This window comes from Eriocheir sinensis, chromosome 34 (genome assembly GCF_024679095.1).
Source record: "Eriocheir sinensis breed Jianghai 21 chromosome 34, ASM2467909v1, whole genome shotgun sequence".
In the NCBI taxonomy this organism is placed as follows: Eukaryota; Metazoa; Arthropoda; class Malacostraca; order Decapoda; family Varunidae; genus Eriocheir; species Eriocheir sinensis.
In genome coordinates this window covers 10369665-10389662 of record NC_066542.1, presented here as the reverse complement: position 1 = coordinate 10389662, position 19998 = coordinate 10369665, and the positions used below count along the sequence as shown (strand labels likewise).

The 19998-nt window shown below is 45.7% G+C and overlaps 1 protein-coding gene and 1 long non-coding RNA gene across 10 annotated transcripts in view; both read left to right on the top strand.

The window, feature by feature from the left end:
* The window catches only part of LOC127007058 (transcription factor E3-like), a 95468-nt gene that overhangs the window by 9612 nt on the left and 65858 nt on the right, over positions 1–19998 (top strand). For 2 of the 5 annotated variants that reach the window (XM_050877583.1, XM_050877587.1), the window contains exon 2: positions 10155–10691. In XM_050877583.1, coding sequence (XP_050733540.1) covers positions 10287–10691 — 405 coding nt within the window. In that variant the 5' untranslated portion in view covers positions 10155–10286. Of the gene's footprint in view, positions 1–2560; positions 3249–3295; positions 3588–7556; positions 7660–10154; positions 10692–19998 lie in introns of those variants that run through there. The other 3 variants (XM_050877582.1, XM_050877585.1, XM_050877584.1) reach the window with 3 other exon arrangements.
* Positions 13824–19360, top strand: LOC127007061 (uncharacterized). 5 transcript variants are annotated; one of them, XR_007760054.1, is made up of 5 exons: positions 13824–15791; positions 15937–16301; positions 16375–16520; positions 16594–16945; positions 17162–19360. It is a non-coding gene; the product is annotated as an uncharacterized LOC127007061 (long non-coding RNA). The 5 variants fall into 5 exon arrangements; XR_007760057.1 differs by having other exon boundaries at positions 16229–16301; positions 16375–16945; XR_007760056.1 differs by having other exon boundaries at positions 15937–16228; positions 16375–16945.

Below are 19998 nucleotides of genomic sequence, written 5' to 3'. Positions count from 1 at the left end.
CACCATCACCACCACAAACCATCGCTACCATAACATCGTGACTATTAATATACACACTGTTGCCATGCCCTTTCTATACCCCCAAAATTTATCTGGTAACTAATCTTCGTCGACCAATCTGCGTGTATGTGTTTTTCTTCTTCTTCTTCAACATTCATTTACCCTTTCGTCTTTATTTATCATATTTATAGTTAATTAGTTTCACATTTACCTGTTCTATTTGGCTAATGATCTCGTCCTAATGACTTTTTTACCTGCTTACGTTGGCTAATGATCTCGTAGTCAAATATTTTCATACCTGTTTACTTTGGCAATAGCTCGTACTAATTATTTTTTTACATGTTCACCGACGCAACGAACTTACCTTACCGAAGCCATATATGTTCCCTGCCACACCATGTTCTTCTCCTCCTCCTCCTCCATATCTGCAGCATCCCCCATTCTCTCTCCCACACACCTGTTAACTTGCGCCCCTCTACTTCATTCCCCTCCTCGCTTCTCTAATCTTGTCATCTTGCCCGCTCCGCCACGCCCCCCTTCCCCCTCCCCCATTTCAACTCCCTTTTACTTCTCTCTATTTTCACTGTACTTCGAATCCTTTCCTCCCCCTATGCACATTTCTCCTCCCCTCTACATAATGTGTGTGTATGTGTTTGTGTTTTAGCCCGCGGACACACATAGACACACACACACACACACACTCTCTCTCTCTCTCTCTCTCTCTCTCTCTCTCTCTCTCTCTCTCTCTCTCTTTGATTTGCTTTATCTGCTCCAAATCTTGCTTATCCACTATCTGTTTATCTGCTTTTGTTTGTTTGTGTGGATGTGTGTGTGTGTGTGTGTGTGTGTGTGTGTGTGTGTGTGTGTGTGGTTCCGTCAACACGTCCAGGATGCCACATAAGCGACAGACACGTCCTGTTGCTTTTTCCCTTCGCTTGCTTTTTTTTTTTTTCTTTTGTCACATTTTTTGCTGATACTGCCTAACTTCCTGCGGCGTGAGTCATATCTGGGTTATTTTCCTGCTGGGGAGACTGGGGGTGGCGGGGGTGAGGGGGGGCATGAAGGCTCTGAGGTCCATATTCTTAACAGTTCAGCTCCCAAGATCACCTATTTGACAAGGCTTTTTCGTAGGAGTTTTGAGCTTTTCCAGGAGTACTTTTATGACCCTGGTGTTAGTTTGATCATTCTTCTGTACCGTGAACCCAAAAGAACACTCATTAGAACTCGATTAATCTCATTTTTGGCCTTTGGAAAGAGTTGATGTCAGAAGCGGAAGCGTCTGAGAATACTGACCTGAGGAAAGCCTTGCACGTACTCACCTCAGGACTTCAGCTGTAGGGTCGTATTTTAAAACATTTCGTCGCCCAAGTTCACATATTTGACATGGCTTTCGTAGGAGCTGTCGGCCTTTCCAGGGGTAGTTTTATGACCCTGGTGGTAGTTTGATCCTTCCTCTGTGCCATGAACCTTAAAAAACACTCATGAAAACCCGAATGATCCCCTCTTTGACCTTTAGAAATAGATGATGTTAGAAGCGATGGAGTCTTAAAATACAGCCCATAGTGCGTTCAGTTGAAGCTTGCACCTGGAGCCTAGCGAGAGGTTTGTAAGCTGCTCTGTGATTGGCTGCCGCTCCTCTCACTCACTTATCACTGACACACTCTTTGATGCGACACACCTTTGTATTTTCTACTCTAACTCATCTCATATGCAATTAAGGGCGCCTTAGTTCACCTGTTTGAAAAGTCTCCCGTGGCAGTTGCTTGGCTTTTCATGGACCGTTTTGTGATCCCAGTGACTGCTTTACACGACTTCCCGGTAACCTGAACTTGAAAACCACCCATGAAAACCCGGGTAACCTTCTTTGTGGCCTTGGAAAATAGTCGTTCGGGGCGCGTGATGTGTTTAATTAAGAATACGGATTAAAAATACCTCTTGAAATTGACCTCTCTTTCGGCCACCTCTTTTGATTCTTTTTTTTTTTAGGAGCAGCGAGTAGCGGGCTTTTTTTTATTATAGTTTCCTGTTTTCGTGCCCTTGAGCTGTATCCTTTGTTGTAAAAAAAAATATGGGTTGGCTAGGTGACATGGGTTGAGCAGCTTTGCCAAATTATCGTACTCAGAACATTGCATTCAGTTTCAGCTCCAAAACTCTCGTAACCGCACAAATAACGATATTCAAATAGTCATTCTTAAAAACCGTTACTTATCGATGTTTTTTTATGCTAGAGCTATGCGTCAGAATCCGGAAAATATGATGAGTGCGATAATTTGGTGACGTTGGGGTTGAGGTGTCACGGAGGAGCAAGGCCTAGAGCATTGTCCTGGGAGGGGGGGGGGGGGGGCGTTGATCGGGGGGATGATAACCTTCAGCTGCCTTTACTCTGATCCGTTCTTCATCTCCCTCTCCCCTTCGCCCTTCACATTCATGCTGCGCAGTTTTCGGTGACTCGTAATCGCGTTACTGTGGTGCGTATTGACGCCGCGGATGAAGTGTTTTGTGTGTTGCGTTTGTGGCATTCATCTTCTGTTCATTCGTAGCGTTAAAATTGCGTATTTTCAAAATGGGGACATGTACGCTTAAGCTGTCCTAGTGTCCGTATGCTCGGCGTCCCCTCAGGAGACAGGACGCTGCTGCACGTTGTGTTCGTCTCTCGGGGGCGTGACGCTCCGCCGCCTGCTGGTGCCGAGCCGCGCTGGGCCGCTCCGGGAGGTGGGCGTCGCCCTGCGCTTATTTCTCGCTCATCTCTGGCCAGGCGGCCTTTAGTAGAGGGGAGCTTTCAGGTCTCACGAGAGGCAGGCAGCACCGGCACTGGGCATATGGGCGAGTGGCGGCGACGGTGTACGGTGAGGCAGCACCACAGTGGCGCCCACAGCGCGAGTGTATCCGGTGCGGGCGACCGAGGCTGCGTCGTGGTGGTGGTTGTGCCAGTGTGTCTGGGGGAGGGGAGGGGCGTAGCGATGGGCCGGGGAGGGGCAGCGGGCGGGCAGGGACGGAGCCGGGTCACCTAGTCCAGGACCGGCCCCGTCACCCGACAGGCTCTGCTCTGCTGCCTCACTCAGTCCCTCGGTGGACCTGGAGCTCGACGCACCGCCCCGCCGCTGCTTCCCGCGCGCCCACCGCCACGCCGCCTCCAGCACTCTACCCGGCCATGCCCCCGCCGCCCCGCACACAGGTGTCGCGGTGCACGGGGTGAACATCCCCGCGCAGGGCGTGTGCTGTGCTGCGGCGCCTCCAGTGTTACTGTGGTGAGCAAACACAGCGTTGTGCCGCGTGTGTGTGCTGCAGGTGCCTCAAGGGAACAGACCTGCCTGCAAGTGGCGGCAGCCCAGAGCGGGGCCACAGACTCCCTCCCGCCAGTGTAACTCTACCGCCCAGCCAGCGAGGGGCGCGCTGTGTTTCCTCCTTGAACAGTTGATGGACTCGTGGTGGGATGTGTCAGCGCGTTGGTGGGTGTGCTGAGGCGGGTGATGAGGCAGCCCCGGCGACGCTGTGCACTACTCTCGACGCGTAGCACATCCCCGCCGGAGTGTGTCATCCATTGTGAACGCCAGAACCGGCTAACACGAGTCCTGGGCGACGCAGGAGTGAGTGATTAGGCGCAGTGTGACTGACCTCTGTGCGGCCGCGTGTCCCTCCCCTCGTGCCCTTGCCATCTCTCTCTCTCTCTCTCTCTCTCTCTCTCTCTCTCTCTCTCTCTCTCTCTCTCTCTCTCTCCACCACATACACAGCTCAGTGACGTGTGTTGGGGCGTCACACACCTTCAGGAACTACAGGAGTCGCTCGCTGCTCCTTGAGGCCCTTACACCCCCGAGTGACACTTGGAACAACCTTGGACACCTCTCTGGCCTTGTCGTGTGAGATTGCTGGAGTCTCAAGTGGTGCTTTCTGTTATGTATCCGACACGTGTCACTTAGTGTCCTTCTCGTGTCCTCATGCGCAGCACAAGTGCATAGTGACACTTCCTCGTGAACCTATATAATTGTGTCCTCCCTCGCTCAGTGTTCAGTGCATGGACTCGTAATGTTTGCTCACAGAAGAGGTCATAAGTGTAACTCGTTCCTTCCCGCGTACAGTGTTTAGTGGGCTCGTTGTGACTGCTTATACGTAGAAGAGTTGGTATAAATGTAACTCGTGCTTTCCATTGTTGCGTTCAGTGGACTCTTTACGTTTGCTTACAGAAGAGGTCATAAGTGTAACTCGTGCTCCCCCTCGTAGTGTTCAGTGGACTCGCTAATGTCCCTGATAAAAGAGGTCGTATAAGCGTAACGGGAGTGTATATGTAAGTAAACAGAGGCTGGTGGCGTGGGTTGCGGAGTGAGTGAGTGAGACCGGTGGATGCCTGAAGCGCCGGTGGGGGGGTCGAGGGTTGGGGTGGGGAGTAGTCCGTTCCTGGGGGGGAGGGGGTAGAGGGAGCAGAGAAGCCTTCCTGCGGCGGGTCGGGGCAGGCGAGTGGAGATAAATCACTGAACAATAGAATATGATAATTTAACGAAGAAAATAGTACACGAAGACTCGGTAAAGACCAGCGTTAAATGAATGAAAATTGTTGTTCCTCGTTACTCAGTGTGTGGGCGTGGGGGGGGGGGGGGGGCAGCACGGGCGTGGGGGGGCAGCACAGGTGACGGGCGGGCGTAGGGGGCAGCACAGGTGACGGGCGGGCGTGGAGTGACAGGCGTGTGCTGTAAGAACTTGTCCCAGTCGCCTGGATACGTGACGTGCTTGCAAAGTGTCCCTCCGCGGCGGTCCAGTGGCGATGACGTGCTTGCTTGCAGATTTACTTCAGTTTGTCCTTATTATTCACACACTTCTACTGTTTCTGTCACCGTCTCAACCCTACTACTACTACTACTACTAATAATAATAATAATAATAATAATAATAATAATAATAATAATAATAATAATGTGATAATAGAGCCAGGATCAGAAAGGGTCACAAAAACATGTTCAGCGGTGTGTGTCCCGGCCGGCCTGTCGTGTTGGCGGACTCCGGGAAGGGGAGCGGGAGCGGAAGGGGCCCCTGGGCTCTTCACCACCGCCACCACCGCCACCGTGCCCGCTGCCGGAGGAATGTGAAAGTAGACCCTCCACCGCGCGGGGAAGTGCTCCTCGCCGGAGATAACGCGCCGCCGCTCACGGGAACACGGCGGCGCTTGTCATGGGCGTCGTGTTTCATTAGCGTTTGGTGGTCAGTGCCACCTCGGCCTGTCCTCGTTGACGTGTCGTGGAGTTCGTCCCTCACGACCACGGTCCCAACGTTTCCGGCCACAAACGTTCCGAACGCCCTTGAACCGTGTGGTCACGCCGCCGCGGTGCTCCCTCGGCCGTGGGCGTGGGCGCGGCGCACGAGTCAAGGCCGCGGCCAGATAACGCCGTGCTAACCAGTCTCTACATGTTAAGGGCCTCGCCGCGCACGCCGGGCCTCAGTGCAGACTGCCGCGCACCGCCCCGGCCGCCGCTCCTGCCTACTAATGAGGCACCTTCCACCCATTGCTTGGCGTGACCTACATTCCCGGGAAGACGTCCTGCATGCCTGGGAAAACTTGGCGCGTGACAGCACACAGATGGTTCCTCTAATGGCGATGATAGTCACGTTAACCCCGCCAAGGCCGAGGCGTGCACGCGATCCCCTGCAGCGTGCAGGGAGGCGTCAGGCGCCGCGGCGTAGCGTGCCCCCTCACCCCGCCGTGCCCATAAAGAGCCGGCGTGCAAGGCGTCCCTCGTGAAGGGAGTTTCATCACCGCCAGTTTCCCGCGCGTGTATTTTGCCGAGCCTCAGAAAGGGCGGCAGTGTCTTCATCATCAGTTACACCGTTGCTCAAGACGCCGCATTCTGCATGAAAAGTCATCGCCAGTGTCGCTGAAAGACCTCCCGGCGCGGCGGGAGTGTTTTGCTGCGGTGTGTTGACCCGTGCCGTCATGGGGCGGGAGGGAGGCGCGGTCCCTGTGTTCCCTGCACCGGAGTGTTTCATTGACCTCTCTCTCTCTCTCTCTCTCTCTCTCTCTCTCTCTCTCTCTCTCACACACACACACACACACACACACACACACACACACACATTCCCGTGCCTGCCGTCCGTGGCGGGGTCGGGGCTGGCCTCAGGTCACGCAGCAGCGGTCGGCAGGCGGCCCCTGTGCGGGAGGCAGGTTGTCCTGGTGCGGAGTCACTGGCCTGCGCGCTGATGGCTGGAATGAGGCCACGTTAGGTCAGGTGGGAGGCTGAGCAGGGCCTGGGTGAGGCAGTGGGCGGGGTCAGCCGGACTGGAAAGCCGAGAGTGAAACTGCTGACGAGGAAAAAAATAGTTACCTTGCAGGAGAACCTCGCCCTTGCTGCCGGGTCACCGCGGTGCCAGACGCGCGGCGCTGCCAGAATCGTAAAGTTGTGCAAAGATATTCCGCCGCGCTGCAAACAGATGTTACCCTAAGGGACCGGCGTGCCCTGGACCTGCCCGCCGCGGATCCTGCTTGGGCCAGGTTGTCAGGCGTCGTGATAGTGGGCGCGGCGCCTTCACCGGGGGGGGGAAACCTGAACGAGGGCAGCGGGGAGAGAATTCCTCCTGTGTGTGTGTGTGTGTGTGTGTGTGTGTGTGTGTGCATTTTACTCAGAAATTAATTTGCTGTTGTTGTTTTTTTGTTGTTCATTTCTCAGACTAGCTTTCGTTTTTTTGTGCTTGTTTATTTTACTCACAAACTAGCTCGCTATTTTTTCTTCATTTTTACTGGGACTAGCTTGCTATTTGTGTGTGTGTGTGTGTGTGTGTGTGTTTTTACGCGCGAAGCATGCCTCACGTCACCTTCAGCCAGTATCTCCGCCACGCCTCTGCGCTCACCGGAAGGAAATGCTTAATACCAAACATTACCCTACTCTTTAAATATATCCCATGATTTCTAAACGCAACAAAAACACGGTAGTCCCTGAAGCCGAGAAAAGAAGTCACTGCATTACGTTAACCTCTACGGCACGGAAATGTAGTACTGGCTTGGGCGCATATTCTCAAACTCTTCCTCGCCTTACTACATCAACTATTAAAGGCTTTCGTAGTACATGTAGGGATAGCCATGGGTGGTTTTCATGCTTCTTAGTGGCAGTTTGACAAGGCCTCTGCGCTATGGACGATGAAACGCTCATTGAAACCCAACTAATCTGTTATAAAAGGCATTCGTAGTACGTGTAGGGATAGCCATGGGTGGTTTTCATGCTTCTTAGTGGTAGTGTGACAAAGGCTCCTGCGCTGTGGACGGGAAAACACTAATGGGAACCCGACGAATCTATTATAAATGGCTCTTGTATTGCTTGTCGGGACTTTCATAGGTGTTTTTTCATGCCCTTAGTGGTAGTTCGACAAGGCCTAAAAGTATCTCGTATGGGAACCCGACTAATCTTCTCTATAGCCTTCAAAAGTAGTCGTACGGAGAACCCCAAGATTTCGAACCTGCGACCCCTGGCACTCAAGAACACAGGGCAGGGTGTTATCGCCTTCCCGTGGCACTCGATGAAGGGATTACCGGAGGGCAGTATCCGGTCAGGTTCTTTGTTTACCGTTATTTATGAGTCAACAAAGCCGATGTTCAGACCAGTCAAGCCTAAGGAGAGGCACACACGTGGGGCCTCGGCGTGGTGTGGTGTGGTGTTGTGTGGTGTGACAGGGTAGGAGAAGGTAAGGGTGGTGAAAGCGTTTTGACATACAGGGTTCCTACAGTTGAATTAGTCCAGCCATCGATCAGACGTGTTGTGTTGTGGTGTGGTGTTGTGTGGTGACAGGAAAGTAATGGGAGGGGGCATTAAGGGTGCTACTAGACTTTTAACATACAGGGTTTCTACAGATAAGTTATTCCACCCATCGATGAGGCGTGTTGTGTTGTGGTGTTGTGTATTGTGGTGTGGTGAGGTGACAAAAGTAATGGGAGGGGGAATTAAGGGTGCTACTAGACTTTTAACATACAGGGTTTCTACAGATAAGTTATTCCACCCATCGATGAGGCGTGTTGTGTACTGTGGTGTGGTGAGGTGACAGGAGAGGAGGGGGGACTAAGGGTTCTACCAGACTTTTAACATAGTCTTCCACCGATCGATTGCTCCGTTGAAAAGGAAGAATTACCCTACATTCTGGTTTATGAAGATTCTCACAATGCCTTGGAGTGCTTTAGAAATTAGAAGTACCCTTAGAATAATAATACCCATTGAATCACCCTTAGAATTACCGTACATTTTGTTTTATGTCATGAAGATTCTCACGGCGCCTTGAGGAGACCCATTAAGTCAAGTCGTGCTCTTCAAATGCATCTCACGTTAACCCATTTTCTACCTAAGCATAACCCACACCATCGATCCCTTTACATGCGTCTTTGTTACTACTGAGCTGCGTACCTCCCGTGGTCTGACATTTACGTATCTGTTTGTGAGGTAAAAGTCGGAGAGCCTTGAATGTAATGTGATGACGACGCAGTGAGGAGAGGGTGCTGATGCATGGCGGATCAACTGTGCTAATTACTGTCTACACAAGGACGAGAAACAGGGAGGAAGAACAGAGTTGGTGTCTTGGTTGAATGGTGGTGAGGTTAAATGTGGTTTGGGGTGAGGTGAGATGTGGTGGGGTGGTGTGGTGAGGTTAGGTAGGGGTGAGATATTTTTTTACAGCAATGGAGTCAGTTCAAGGGCATAAAAAAAGAGAAACAAATATGAAAAAAAAAGGTTAGGTGTGATTGGGTGAGATATGGTGGTGGCATCCTTCCTCCACGGGTGATGGTGAGGTTAGGTATGATGGGGTGAGCTGAGGTTTGGTAGGTGTGAGATTAGGTGTGATAGGGTGAGGTTAGGTGTGATAGGGTGAGGTTAGGTGTGATAGGGTGACGTTAGGTGTGATGGAGTGATGTTGGGTGAGGTGGCATTGTGTAGTGGGGTGGTGGGGGGGTTAGGTTAGGTGTAGGGTGATAAGGTTAGGCATGGTGCAACGTTGTCAAATTATCGTACTCAGAACATCGCAATTATCAGTTCTAGGGACCGAAACTTTTCTACCCACACAGTTAACGAAATTCCAGTCAAAGTTATTTTTAAAATCATTACTTATTGGTGTCTGCGATAGCTGTGAGTCAGAACCCGGAAAATACGATGTGCTGAGTGGCTGAGTACGATAATTTTGTAACGCTGGTGTGGTGAGGTATTTAACTGGTGGTGGTAGTGCTGGCTCACCGGTCAATTTTCACACCACTCATTAGTTCACAATAATCGGTGGAAGGGGAAGGGTTAGCCGCATGTGTGTTGGGACAGATAAGTAGTAGGAAGAACTTACCTGGGAAAGAGAAGCGTGTGGATGATTTGCCGGTTTGTTTGTGAGAGAGTGGGAGCGACAGTGCAAGATACGTATGACTTAACACTCTGCAGAAGGGACAGAGAGGCGCGTCCTGGCTACTCATAAGGAGGGACAGGGCAGGCAACACGTATGACTTAACACTCTGTAGGAGAAGGGACAGAGAGGCGCGTCCTGGCTACTCATAAGGAGCGACAGTGCAAGATACGTATGACTTAACACTCTGCAGAAGGGACAGAGAGGCGCGTCTTGGCTAGTCATTAGGAGGGACAGTGTAGGCAACACGTATAGTACCACCCAGTAACCTAGAAGGAACAACAGTGTAGCGTGTCTTGCCTGGTTGTTACGGGGAGAGTTGAGTGTGGAGCGAGAGGTAGGGCGGGTCAGTACAAGGAACATGCGTAGGTCTTCATAATCTGTACCAGGGAAAGGAACAAAGAGGCGTATACTGTGTTCTGCTGGCCGTGTTTCGTGTTTGGGGTTCTATTTATATATCTTTGCGACGGGAAACATGTGGTAGTCTCGGTTTTGGGCGCGGCTGTACCAGGGTAAGGAAATTTTAAGCGGATACTGTAACCTACTGAGGAATGTTTCGTGGTTAGGGTCGTTTGATGTCACAGCAAAGACTCGTGTCACTGTCGGTTCTGGGCACAATTCTGACCAGGGAAAGGAACATTTAAGCGTTTTCTTGTACTGCATTCAAATGGGAGTGTTTCGTGTTTGAGGTCTTTCGTAATATCACAGCGACGCAAGACTCGTGTCACTGTCGGTCTGAGCGCGGGCGAGCGAGCAGTCTGACGAGCACCCCGCGAACATCAGTGTAATTGGTTAACCTCCTTCCCCAGCTGCTGGCAGGTCCACTAGCCCACACTTGTGCCGCGGCGACAGGGGGCAGCGCATCGTGTGTGTGTGTGCGTGTGTGGGCCTCGGTGCGTGCCTCGGCGCGTGTATGTGTGTGCGTATAGCCCGACACCACCATGCCGGCGTACATCGTCAAGATCAGGAAAAAAGAGGACTTGAACGCCCTCTCCGGCATACAGAAAACCGGAACAACAGTGTACAAAATCCGCCTTAACAACAACAACAATAACAATAATAACAACAACAATATCATCAATAACAACAACAACCACAACAGTCATCACATCATCACCAACAACAACAGCAAAACCGACTTCAACCACAACCACCTACTAAGCCTCACGCCGTCCCCGCCGCCGACGCCCGCCGCGCTCACCCACTCCCTCGAGGACCTTCAGGGCGAGGGCGGCAGCGTGTACCTGAGTGAGAGTCTGCGGCCGCTGGGATGTACGGGCGAGCGGCGGGCGATGCGGCTGGCGGGGCGGGTGTGCTCCGTGGTGGGCCGCTCAGCCTCCAGCAAGGTTAGTCAGTCCTCCCTACCTGCCTCCCTCTGTCCCTCTCATCTCCCGTCCGTGTCACACTCGTCTACTCGTAAACACTCGCAGCCTCCCGTGAATGGACTTCTTGTGTGTGAATGTGTGTGTGTGTGTGTGTGTGTGTGTGTGTGTGTGTGTGTGTGTGTGTGTGTGTGTATCCTATATCCCTTTTCATATACTGCTGTTACTTTAGGTGTTCCGTTCCCCTTGTATGATTTCGTCTATGTGTGTGTGTGTGTGTGTGTGTGTGTGTGTAGTCTTCTCAAAACCTCGAGCACTCCCTTAATTGGAGATGTTACTAAAGTCGTATATGTTTTTTTCTTCTATATCTCTTGTTTTCGTATAGTTTCTACCGACTCTGGTGTAAGTGTTCCGTCTGTCCGTGTGTCTCTCTCCCTGTCTGGCGCTTTCTGGTCCTGGCGTTGCGTCCTCCCTGCCTTCGTTGTGATGCCCGGCGTGTCCTGGTTACCTCATCGCCGCCTCCTCGTCCCTCCCTTCTGCTTGCCTCTCTGTGCCTGCCTCTTCCTTCACTCTGGACGGGCGAGGGTGTGCATGACTTGAGAATGTGTCCCTTTTACCTCTCTCTCTCTCTCTCTCTCTCTCTCTCTCTCTCTCTCTCTCTCTCTCTCTCTCTCTCTCTCTCTCTCTCTCTCTCTCTCTCTCTCTCTCTCTTATCTCTCGTATCTCTACACTAGACATCCAAACAAGAGTAGGAATATTAAGAACGTTATCGACACACACACACACACACACACGCACACACAAGCACACACGCACGCACGCACGCACATTAATGGTTTTATATTCCCCGGTTTATGATTGGTAATACTTCTTGAGGTTATTTATGGTACTGCTGTGTTAATCATTCCCCCCCCCCCCCCATCACCTCCACCACCACCACCACCACCTGCCTCGTTTGCACACACACACACACACACACTCTCTCTCTCTCTCTCTCTCTCTCTCTCTCTCTCTCTCTCTCTCTCTCTGTGTGTGTATGTTCTTTCTCACTCCCCTTCGTGTAAAGAAACTTGTGATTATGTTGGTGTTATGTGTTAGTTATTGAAGCTCCTCCTCCTCCTCTTCCTCCTCCTCTTCCTCCTCCTCTTCTTGCATATAAAACTCCACATTTTCTATATTTCTTCACTCCTCTTCTTCCTCTTCTTCCTCCTCCTCTTCTTGCACATAAAACTCCACCTTTTCTATATTTCTTCACTCCTCCTCCTCCTCTTCCTCCTCCTCCTCGTCCTCTTCCTCCTCTTCCTCTTCTTCCTTCAGACACACCTCCTTTTTTTCGTCTTCCTTCTCCTCCTCTTCTTTATTGAATCCTCCTCCTCCTCCTCCTCCTCCTCACTATCCGTTATATCTTCTTCCACCATTTCTTTCACTTCTCCACATTCCGTTTCTCTCCTTCCACCTTCCTCCCTCTTCCACCCTCCTCCTCCACTCATTCATTCCCTTGCCGACCCTCGCTGAGTCAACACTCCAGCGCACTTTCTCCCTCACTCCCTCATCCATTCATCCACTCAGCGCCCTCTCTCCCGTCAAGGTCCTCATCCACTCGAACGTCAAGTCAACCACCCACACATGTATTCCACTGCAATGCATCCACCCCCCTTCACCCACTCATCCGCTCACTCATCCATCTATCTGTCTATCGTTTGTCAGTGCAAGGTTTTCATCCACCCAGGCGTTGATATTTCCATCTGTACATGTTCTCCACTCCTTTTAGTCATCCAGGCATCCACTTGTATCCATTTCCTCATTTTTCCATTCACTCATCTATCTACTTTTCTATTTTTTGTCAGTGGAAGGTTTTCATCCACCCAAACGTTAAATTATCCACCTGTACGTGTTATCCACTTCTGTATATCCCATCCAGTTAGTCATCCACATTCAGTAACCTCCCTTTATTTCCTCATCCACTTAAACAGTCATCCATTGCATCATTACAAGCAGCGAGTACCGGGCTTTTTTTTTATTATTCTTTCCTTTTTTGTGCCCTTGAGAAGTCTCCTTTGTTGTAAAAAAAAAAAAAATCATCACCCAGTCATCCACATTCAGTAATTCAGTAATCTCCCTTTATTTTCTCATCCACTTAAACAGTCATCCAATTCATGATTACAAGCACTCATTACATCACAAACTCATTCATCCACTCCCTCATCCACCTACCTGCCTACCTACATCCATCAATACATCCATACACATCCATCCATCCATCCATCCATCCATACATACATACACACCTTCCTATTTTCCTACCTCTTCGTCCTTCACTTATCATCCATTCACCTAATCAGCTTCACTAACCACTCCACTCCATCATCATCCCCCCCGCCGGCTACCTCGTTATCGCCCCGGCCAGGTAATCACTGATGCATCCAACCTAACCTGCTTTTAAGATAGGCTGATAGTACACCTGTCTCCGCCTCGTTCAGGGATAAGTGCTTGCGATTATACGAGTCTTTATCGGTGTGTGTGTGTGTGTGTGTGTGTGTGTGTGTGTGTTGATCGTAAGTTAATGTTTCCTTATCGTAAGTTCATTAAACTTATGCATTTTTTTTTACCACGAGCTCATTTGCTTTTCTATGTGCGTGTCCGTGTGTGTGTGTGTGTGTGTGTGTGTGTGTGTGTGTGTGTGTGTGTGTAGATTAGATCACTCCTCAAATAGCTGGTAGAAGGGGGGGGGGGGGGGTTGGGGAAGGGGGAAAGGGGGGAGGGGGTAGCTTCTTCCTGCGTTGCTCAATCAAGTAAAATTACAATTATGAAGATTTTGCAAACGCTTTCACTCTACTAGACCTTCGCGAGATGACGTTGGCAACCCTCTAGAGACGGAACTTGCCCCGCGCGCGCGCACACACACACACACACACACACACACACACACACACACACACATCTATCAGTACTGCAATCTCCACACTCTGAAACTCCAATGGATTTACTTTTATTTATGCATGTGTGTGTGTGTGTGTGTGTGTGTGTGTGTGTGTGTGTGTGTGTGTGTGTGTGTGTGTTCGTACGTCCGTCCCAGCACACACACACCTTTCACCATCACCTGAATACCGTCATGGGGTGAGGTGAGGCGAGAGAGAGAGAGAGAGAGAGAGAGAGAGAGAGAGAGAGAGGTGCGGTGTCTTGCAATGTAAATTTGATATACCATATTAAGGAAAACGGTGACTGCAGAAGTGTGTGTGTGTGTGTGTGTGTGTGTGTGTGTGTGTGTGTGTGTGTGTGTGCATTGCGGGCCAACCAGTCTTTCACCCCTTCCCCCCTCCTCACCCCCTCCTCTCACCACTTTCAACCACCCCTATATCTTCATCACACACCTGAACAATTACTTTAAAATTCTTCACCTTCTCGCTGGATCCGCCGTGCCAAACCTTGTCATGTTCACGTATACGGTATATATTTTTGAAGCCGTAAAAGCGAGTCGTATATCCTCAAAACTTTGCATATGTTCTTTTTTTTTCGTTTACGTTTTTCATAACACCCCAACATACGTCCTGCCTGCCTAACCTTCTAATTTTGACACACATCTATAATTTTGAATTCGTAAAATCGATTCGTATAACCCCAAATTTTAGCATGTGTTCTTTGTTATGTTCTATCTGCCAAACCTTATACTTATGACACGTGTATGTTTTTTTAGAACCATGAAATCGAATCGTATATCTTCAAAACTTAGCATGTGATTTTTTTTCTCGTTTTCTTTTGCCGTAACTCTCCCCAACACGTGTCCTACCTGTTAAACCACCTAATTTTGACATTATATATTTTTTAAAACCATGAAATTGAATAGTATATCTTCAAAACTTAGCATGTGATCTTTTTCCTCGTTTTCTTTTGCCGTAACTCTCCCCAACACGTGTCTTAACCTGTTAAACCACCTAATTTTGACATGTATATATTTCTTAAAACCATGAAATCGAATCGTATCTCTTCAAAACTTAGCATGTGATCTTTTTATTCGTTTTCTTTTGCCATAACTTTCCTTCTTGCCAAACCTTTTCATACTGACAAGTCTATATCTTCTGAAACCGTGAAACCGATTCGTATAGCTCTGGGATCTTTGTATATGTGTTCTGATTCTTTTCCATTTAACTTTTCTTTCCTCTTTTATTTGCCTTTAGTTCACCTTTACTTATGTTCTGCCTTGCTAATCCTTTTGATGTGGACTCGAACTCTCTTTAGAAATGAAGAAATCGATTCGTATATCTTAAAGAGTTAGCAAGTGATCTTTTCTTTCTCTTTCTTTTACAATGCCTCACCCACCCATATTTCCTGGCGTGTCAAACCTCCTAATTCTCACTCGTACATAATTTTAGACCGTGAAATCGATTCGTAAAGCTCTGGGAACGCATTAGGACGTGTTTTCTTCTCCTTTTTCATTTACCATATCTCACACATATGCTCACTTCCAAACCTTCTAATGCGACCTCGAACCCTTTTAAGAAATGGAGAGATCGAATCGAATAGCTTAAAAATGTATTAGTATTTTTTTTACAGCAAAGGAGACAGATCAAGGGCTTAAAAAAGGAGAAAACTAATAAAAAAAAAAAGCACGCTACTGACTGCCCCTAAATAGATTGGAGTTTTTTTTTTTTTTTTTTTTTTTTTTTTTTTTTTTTAGCTCATCTTAACGTATGTTCTCCCAGTATTCTAAACGTTCTAATGCTGATTCGTACATACTTCTGAAACCGGGAGATTGATTCGCATAGTTTAAGGACCCCCTGTAATCGCCCCCCTTAAAGCCTATTGATTATATATTTCTTAGCGTTCTCTTGTTTTTTTCCGTTGACCATATCGTTCGCCCACATTCACTTCAAGTTTCCATCGCTGTCTTGCACACTCTTTAAGCACTGAGAGGTCGATTTGCACAGCTTACGGCGAATTTGGTTGTGTTTCCCTTTCCTCTTTCACTTATTTTATTTTAGTCCACCTACGCGCGGTCAGTCTTCCCCGAACTTTCTTTTGCTGACTTGGCACTCTTTAGGAACCGCTATAGCCTGCCTAAGACGTATTGAAAGATGCTGTACTTTATTTTCACGTTTTCTTTTGCAACCTTTGGAACTGGTATAGGTTTTAAGGCTTACTGGATGGTGCTTTTCTTTATACATTTGTTTTCGTTTGCATCTTTTAGTAACTGGTATAGGTTTTAAGGCTTACTGGATGGTGCTTTTCTTATACATTTGTTTTCGTATGCATCTTTTAGTAACTGGTATAGGTTTTAAGGCTTACTGGATGGGTCTTTTCTTTATACATTTGTTTTCGTATGCATCTTTTAGTAACTGGTATAGGTTTTAAGGCTTATTGGATGGTGCTTTTCTTTATACATTTGTTTTCGTATGCATCTTTTAGTAACTGGTATAGGTTTTAAGGCTTATTGGATGGTGCTTTTCTTTATACATTTGTTTTCGTATGCATCTTTTAGTAACTGGTATAGGTTTTAAGGCTTTCTGGATGGTGCTTTTCTTTATACATTTGTTTTCGTATGCATCTTTTAGTAACTGGTATAGGTTTTAAGGCTTACTGGATGGGTCTTTTCTTTATACATTTGTTTTCGTATGCATCTTTTAGTAACTGGTATAGGTTTTAAGGCTTATTGGATGGAGCTTTTCTTTATACATTTGTTTTCGTATGCATCTTTTAGTAACTGGTATAGGTTTTAAGGCTTTCTGGATGGTGCTTTTCTTTATACATTTGTTTTCGTATGCATCTTTTAGTAACTGGTATAGGTTTTAAGGCTTTCTGGATGGTGCTTTTCTTTATACATTTGTTTTCGTATGCATCTTTTAGTAACTGGTATAGGTTTTAAGGCTTACTGGGTGGTGCTTTTCTTTATACATTTGTTTTCGTATGCATCTTTTAGTAACTGGTATAGGTTTTAAGGCTTATTAGATGGGTCTTTATTTTATTGCTGTATCCGCCTTTTGAGAACTGGTATTGGTTTTAAGACGTATTGGATGGTGTTATTCTGTATTCTTTTGTTTTCTTATACACCTTTTAGAATCTGTTATAGGTTTCAAGACGTATTGGTTGGTCCTATTTTTTATTATATTATTGTATGCACCTTTTGAGAACTGATATAGGTTTTAAGACGTTTTGGATGGTGTTGTTCTATCGTCTTTTGTTTCTTATACGCCTTTTGAGAACTGGTATAGATTTTAAGACGTTTTGGATGGTGTTATTCTATCGTCTTTTGTTTCTTATACACCTTTTAGTAACTGGTATAGGTTTTAAGACGTTTTGGATGGTGTTATTCTATCGTCTTTTGTTTCTTATACGCCTTTTGAGAACTGGTATAGGTTTTAAGACGTTTTGGATGGTGTTATTCTATAGTCTTTTGTTTCCTGTGCGCCTTTTATTAACTGGTATAGGTTTTAAGACGTTTTGGATGGTGTTATTCTATCGTCTTTTGTTCCTTATACACCTTTTAAGAACTGGTATAGGTTTTAAGACGTTTTGGATGGTGTTATTCTATCGTCTTTTGTTTTCTGAATCACCTTTTAATGACTGATGTAGATTTGGAGACGTTTTGATGGTGTTATTCTCTATTAATTTGTTTTTCGTATGCACCTTTTAGTAACTGGCATAACTTTTAAGACGTACTGAAAGGTGGTATAGTTTCGCTTCTTGTTTTCTTATCATATCTCCAAGAATAAACCTCATTCCGTATCACCGAGATAAAATAGTCACCTCGTTCAAGGGATGGTGATGGGACTTGAATGATCGAGTGGGTCTCCCTGAACTAAGACCGAGATAATTCCGTAAAATCAACGATAGCGCTTGATACATTGCAGTGATTGATGTGACTTGCTGACATATTAATGACTCTTGTATTTATTTTTATTTTTTATTTTTACAACAGAAGGTGCGTAATAAAAGATGGAAAGGATTAGAGCAGGCAGAGGATAGTTAAAAAAAAAAAAAGGAAAGAAGATAATTGGACAAGAGAAGTAAAATTAGAAGTATTAATTGGCGCTGGTGTTTATTTATTTTTGTTTCTTTTATTTTTACAACATAGAAGGTGGGTAATAAAAGATGCAAAGGAGAATAGCAGGCAGAGGATAGTTAAAAAAAAAAAAAAAGGAAAGAAGATAATTGGAGAAGAGTAGTAAGATTAGAAGTATTAATTGGCGCTGGTGTTTATTTATTTTTGTTTCTCTTATTTTTACAACAGAGAAGGTGCGTAATAAAGGATGCAAAGGATTAGAGCAGGCATAGGATAGTTAAAAAAAAAGAAAGGAAAGAAGATAATTGGACAAGAGAAGTAAAATTAGAAGTATTAATTGGCGCTGGTGTTTATTTATTTTTGTTTCTTTTATTTTTACAACAGAGAAGGTGGGTAATAAAAATGCAGAGGATAATAGCAGGTAGAGGATAGTTAAAAAAAAGTATGAAAGAAAAACATTGGACAAGAGAAGTAAAATTAGAAGTATTAATTGGCGGTAGTATTTATTTATTTTTATTTATTTTATTTTTACAACAGAGAAGGTGCGTAATAAAAGATGGAAAGGATTAGAGCAGGCAGAGGATAGTTAAAAAAAAGATATTTTGAAAGGAAGTAAAATATATTGGACGAGAGAAGTAAAATTAAAAGTACTAATTGACTCTAGTATTTATTTATTTTTATTTATTTTATTTTTACAACAGAGAAGGTGCGTAATAAAAGATGCAGAGGATAAGAGCAGGTAGAGGATAGTTAAAAAAAATATGAAAGGAAGAGAAAAATATTAGACGAGAAAAGTAAAATTATAAATATTAATTGGCTTTCGTATTTATTTATTTATTTATTTATTTATTTATTTATTTATTACAACAGAGAAGGTGCGTAATAAAAGACACAAAGGATAAGAGCAGACAGAGAATAGTTAAAAAAAAAATAATCATGAAGGGAAGAAAAGGAGAAGGAAAGAAGAAAACATTGGACAAGAAAAGGTAAAAACACACACACACACAAAAAAAGAAACCAAAGAAGAAAACGGGAAGAGAAAACACAGGTAAGAAAGAAAACGATGTACAAAAAAAACAAAACAAAAAAACGAGAACACGGACACGGCACAGAAAGTAAAGTAAACAAGTAAGCAAAAGTAAAAAAGAAAATAGAAAACAAAAAAAAGGTAAACAAAATCTAAGAGGAAGAGGAGGTGTGTGGAAGCCAGCGTATTGAGTGACTTGATTCGTATGGGTGAAAAAACGTGATGATAGATGCTGTCCCTCACACTAACCCGTTATCGTCCTATTGAAGCCTCAGGAGGAGGTTTCAATCTTCTTCACCCGTCCTAAGAGCGATTCGAATAAGTTTAAAGCGTGTTAGGGAGGTCACAGTTGTTTTTCTTTCTTTTATTCCTTGTTTCTCTCTTACTTTCTTTTATACCGTATTCCGCTGTCTCTCTCTCTCTCTCTCTCTCTCTCTCTCTCTCTCTCACTTGGTTGTCTTAATGATGATGTAATCCTCCTCTTCCTCCTCCTCCTCCTCCTCCTCCTCCTCCTCCTCCTCCTCCTGTTTGTCATTCTCATCCTCGTTTGTTTCTTTTGACCACCAACTTCGCTTATTTTTGTTATTGTTTTTTTTTGTGTTTTTGTTTTTTTATTTTTTATTTCTGAACTTGCTGCTGCCGTTTCCATTCCACGCATTATGCTCTCTCTCTCTCTCTCTCTCTCTCTCTCTCTCTCTCTCTCATATTTTCGTCCGTTTGTCTGTGTTAGAAAGCTTTTTTTTTTACTCATTTATGGTGGAAAGTGTGGCTGTGACTTTTTCTTTCTTTTCTTTGTTTGATTGTTCCTCTCTCTCTCTCTCTCTCTCTCTCTCTCTGATGTTTTTTATATTATCGTCCTCGTTTTCTTTTATTTGTTGGGTGTTTTTCATTTTATTTTTGTTTATTTTATTTATTTTTTTTTTTTTACTTATTTTTTACTTGTTTACTTCACTTTTTTTGCCGTGTCTGTTCTCTTTTTTTCCACGTTGTTTTCTTTTTATATGTGTTTGTGCTTTCTTTTTCCCGTTTTCTTTGGTTTCATCATTTTTATTGTCAATGCTTGTCTGTCCTTTTTTTTTTGTTTTTTTGTACATCATTTTCTTTTTGTGTTTGTTTTTTTCTCTTCCCGTTTTCTAATCTCTGGTTCCATTTTTTTTTTTTTTTTTTTTTTTTTTTCCCGTCTGGTCTCAATGTTTACCTTCAGTCTGGTGGTCTCTGTGCCACGCGTCTGTTCTGAAGAATATTTACACTTTCTCCAATTTCCTTCATTTTTTTTCTTTTATTTACTTGTTAACTCTTATTGCTGC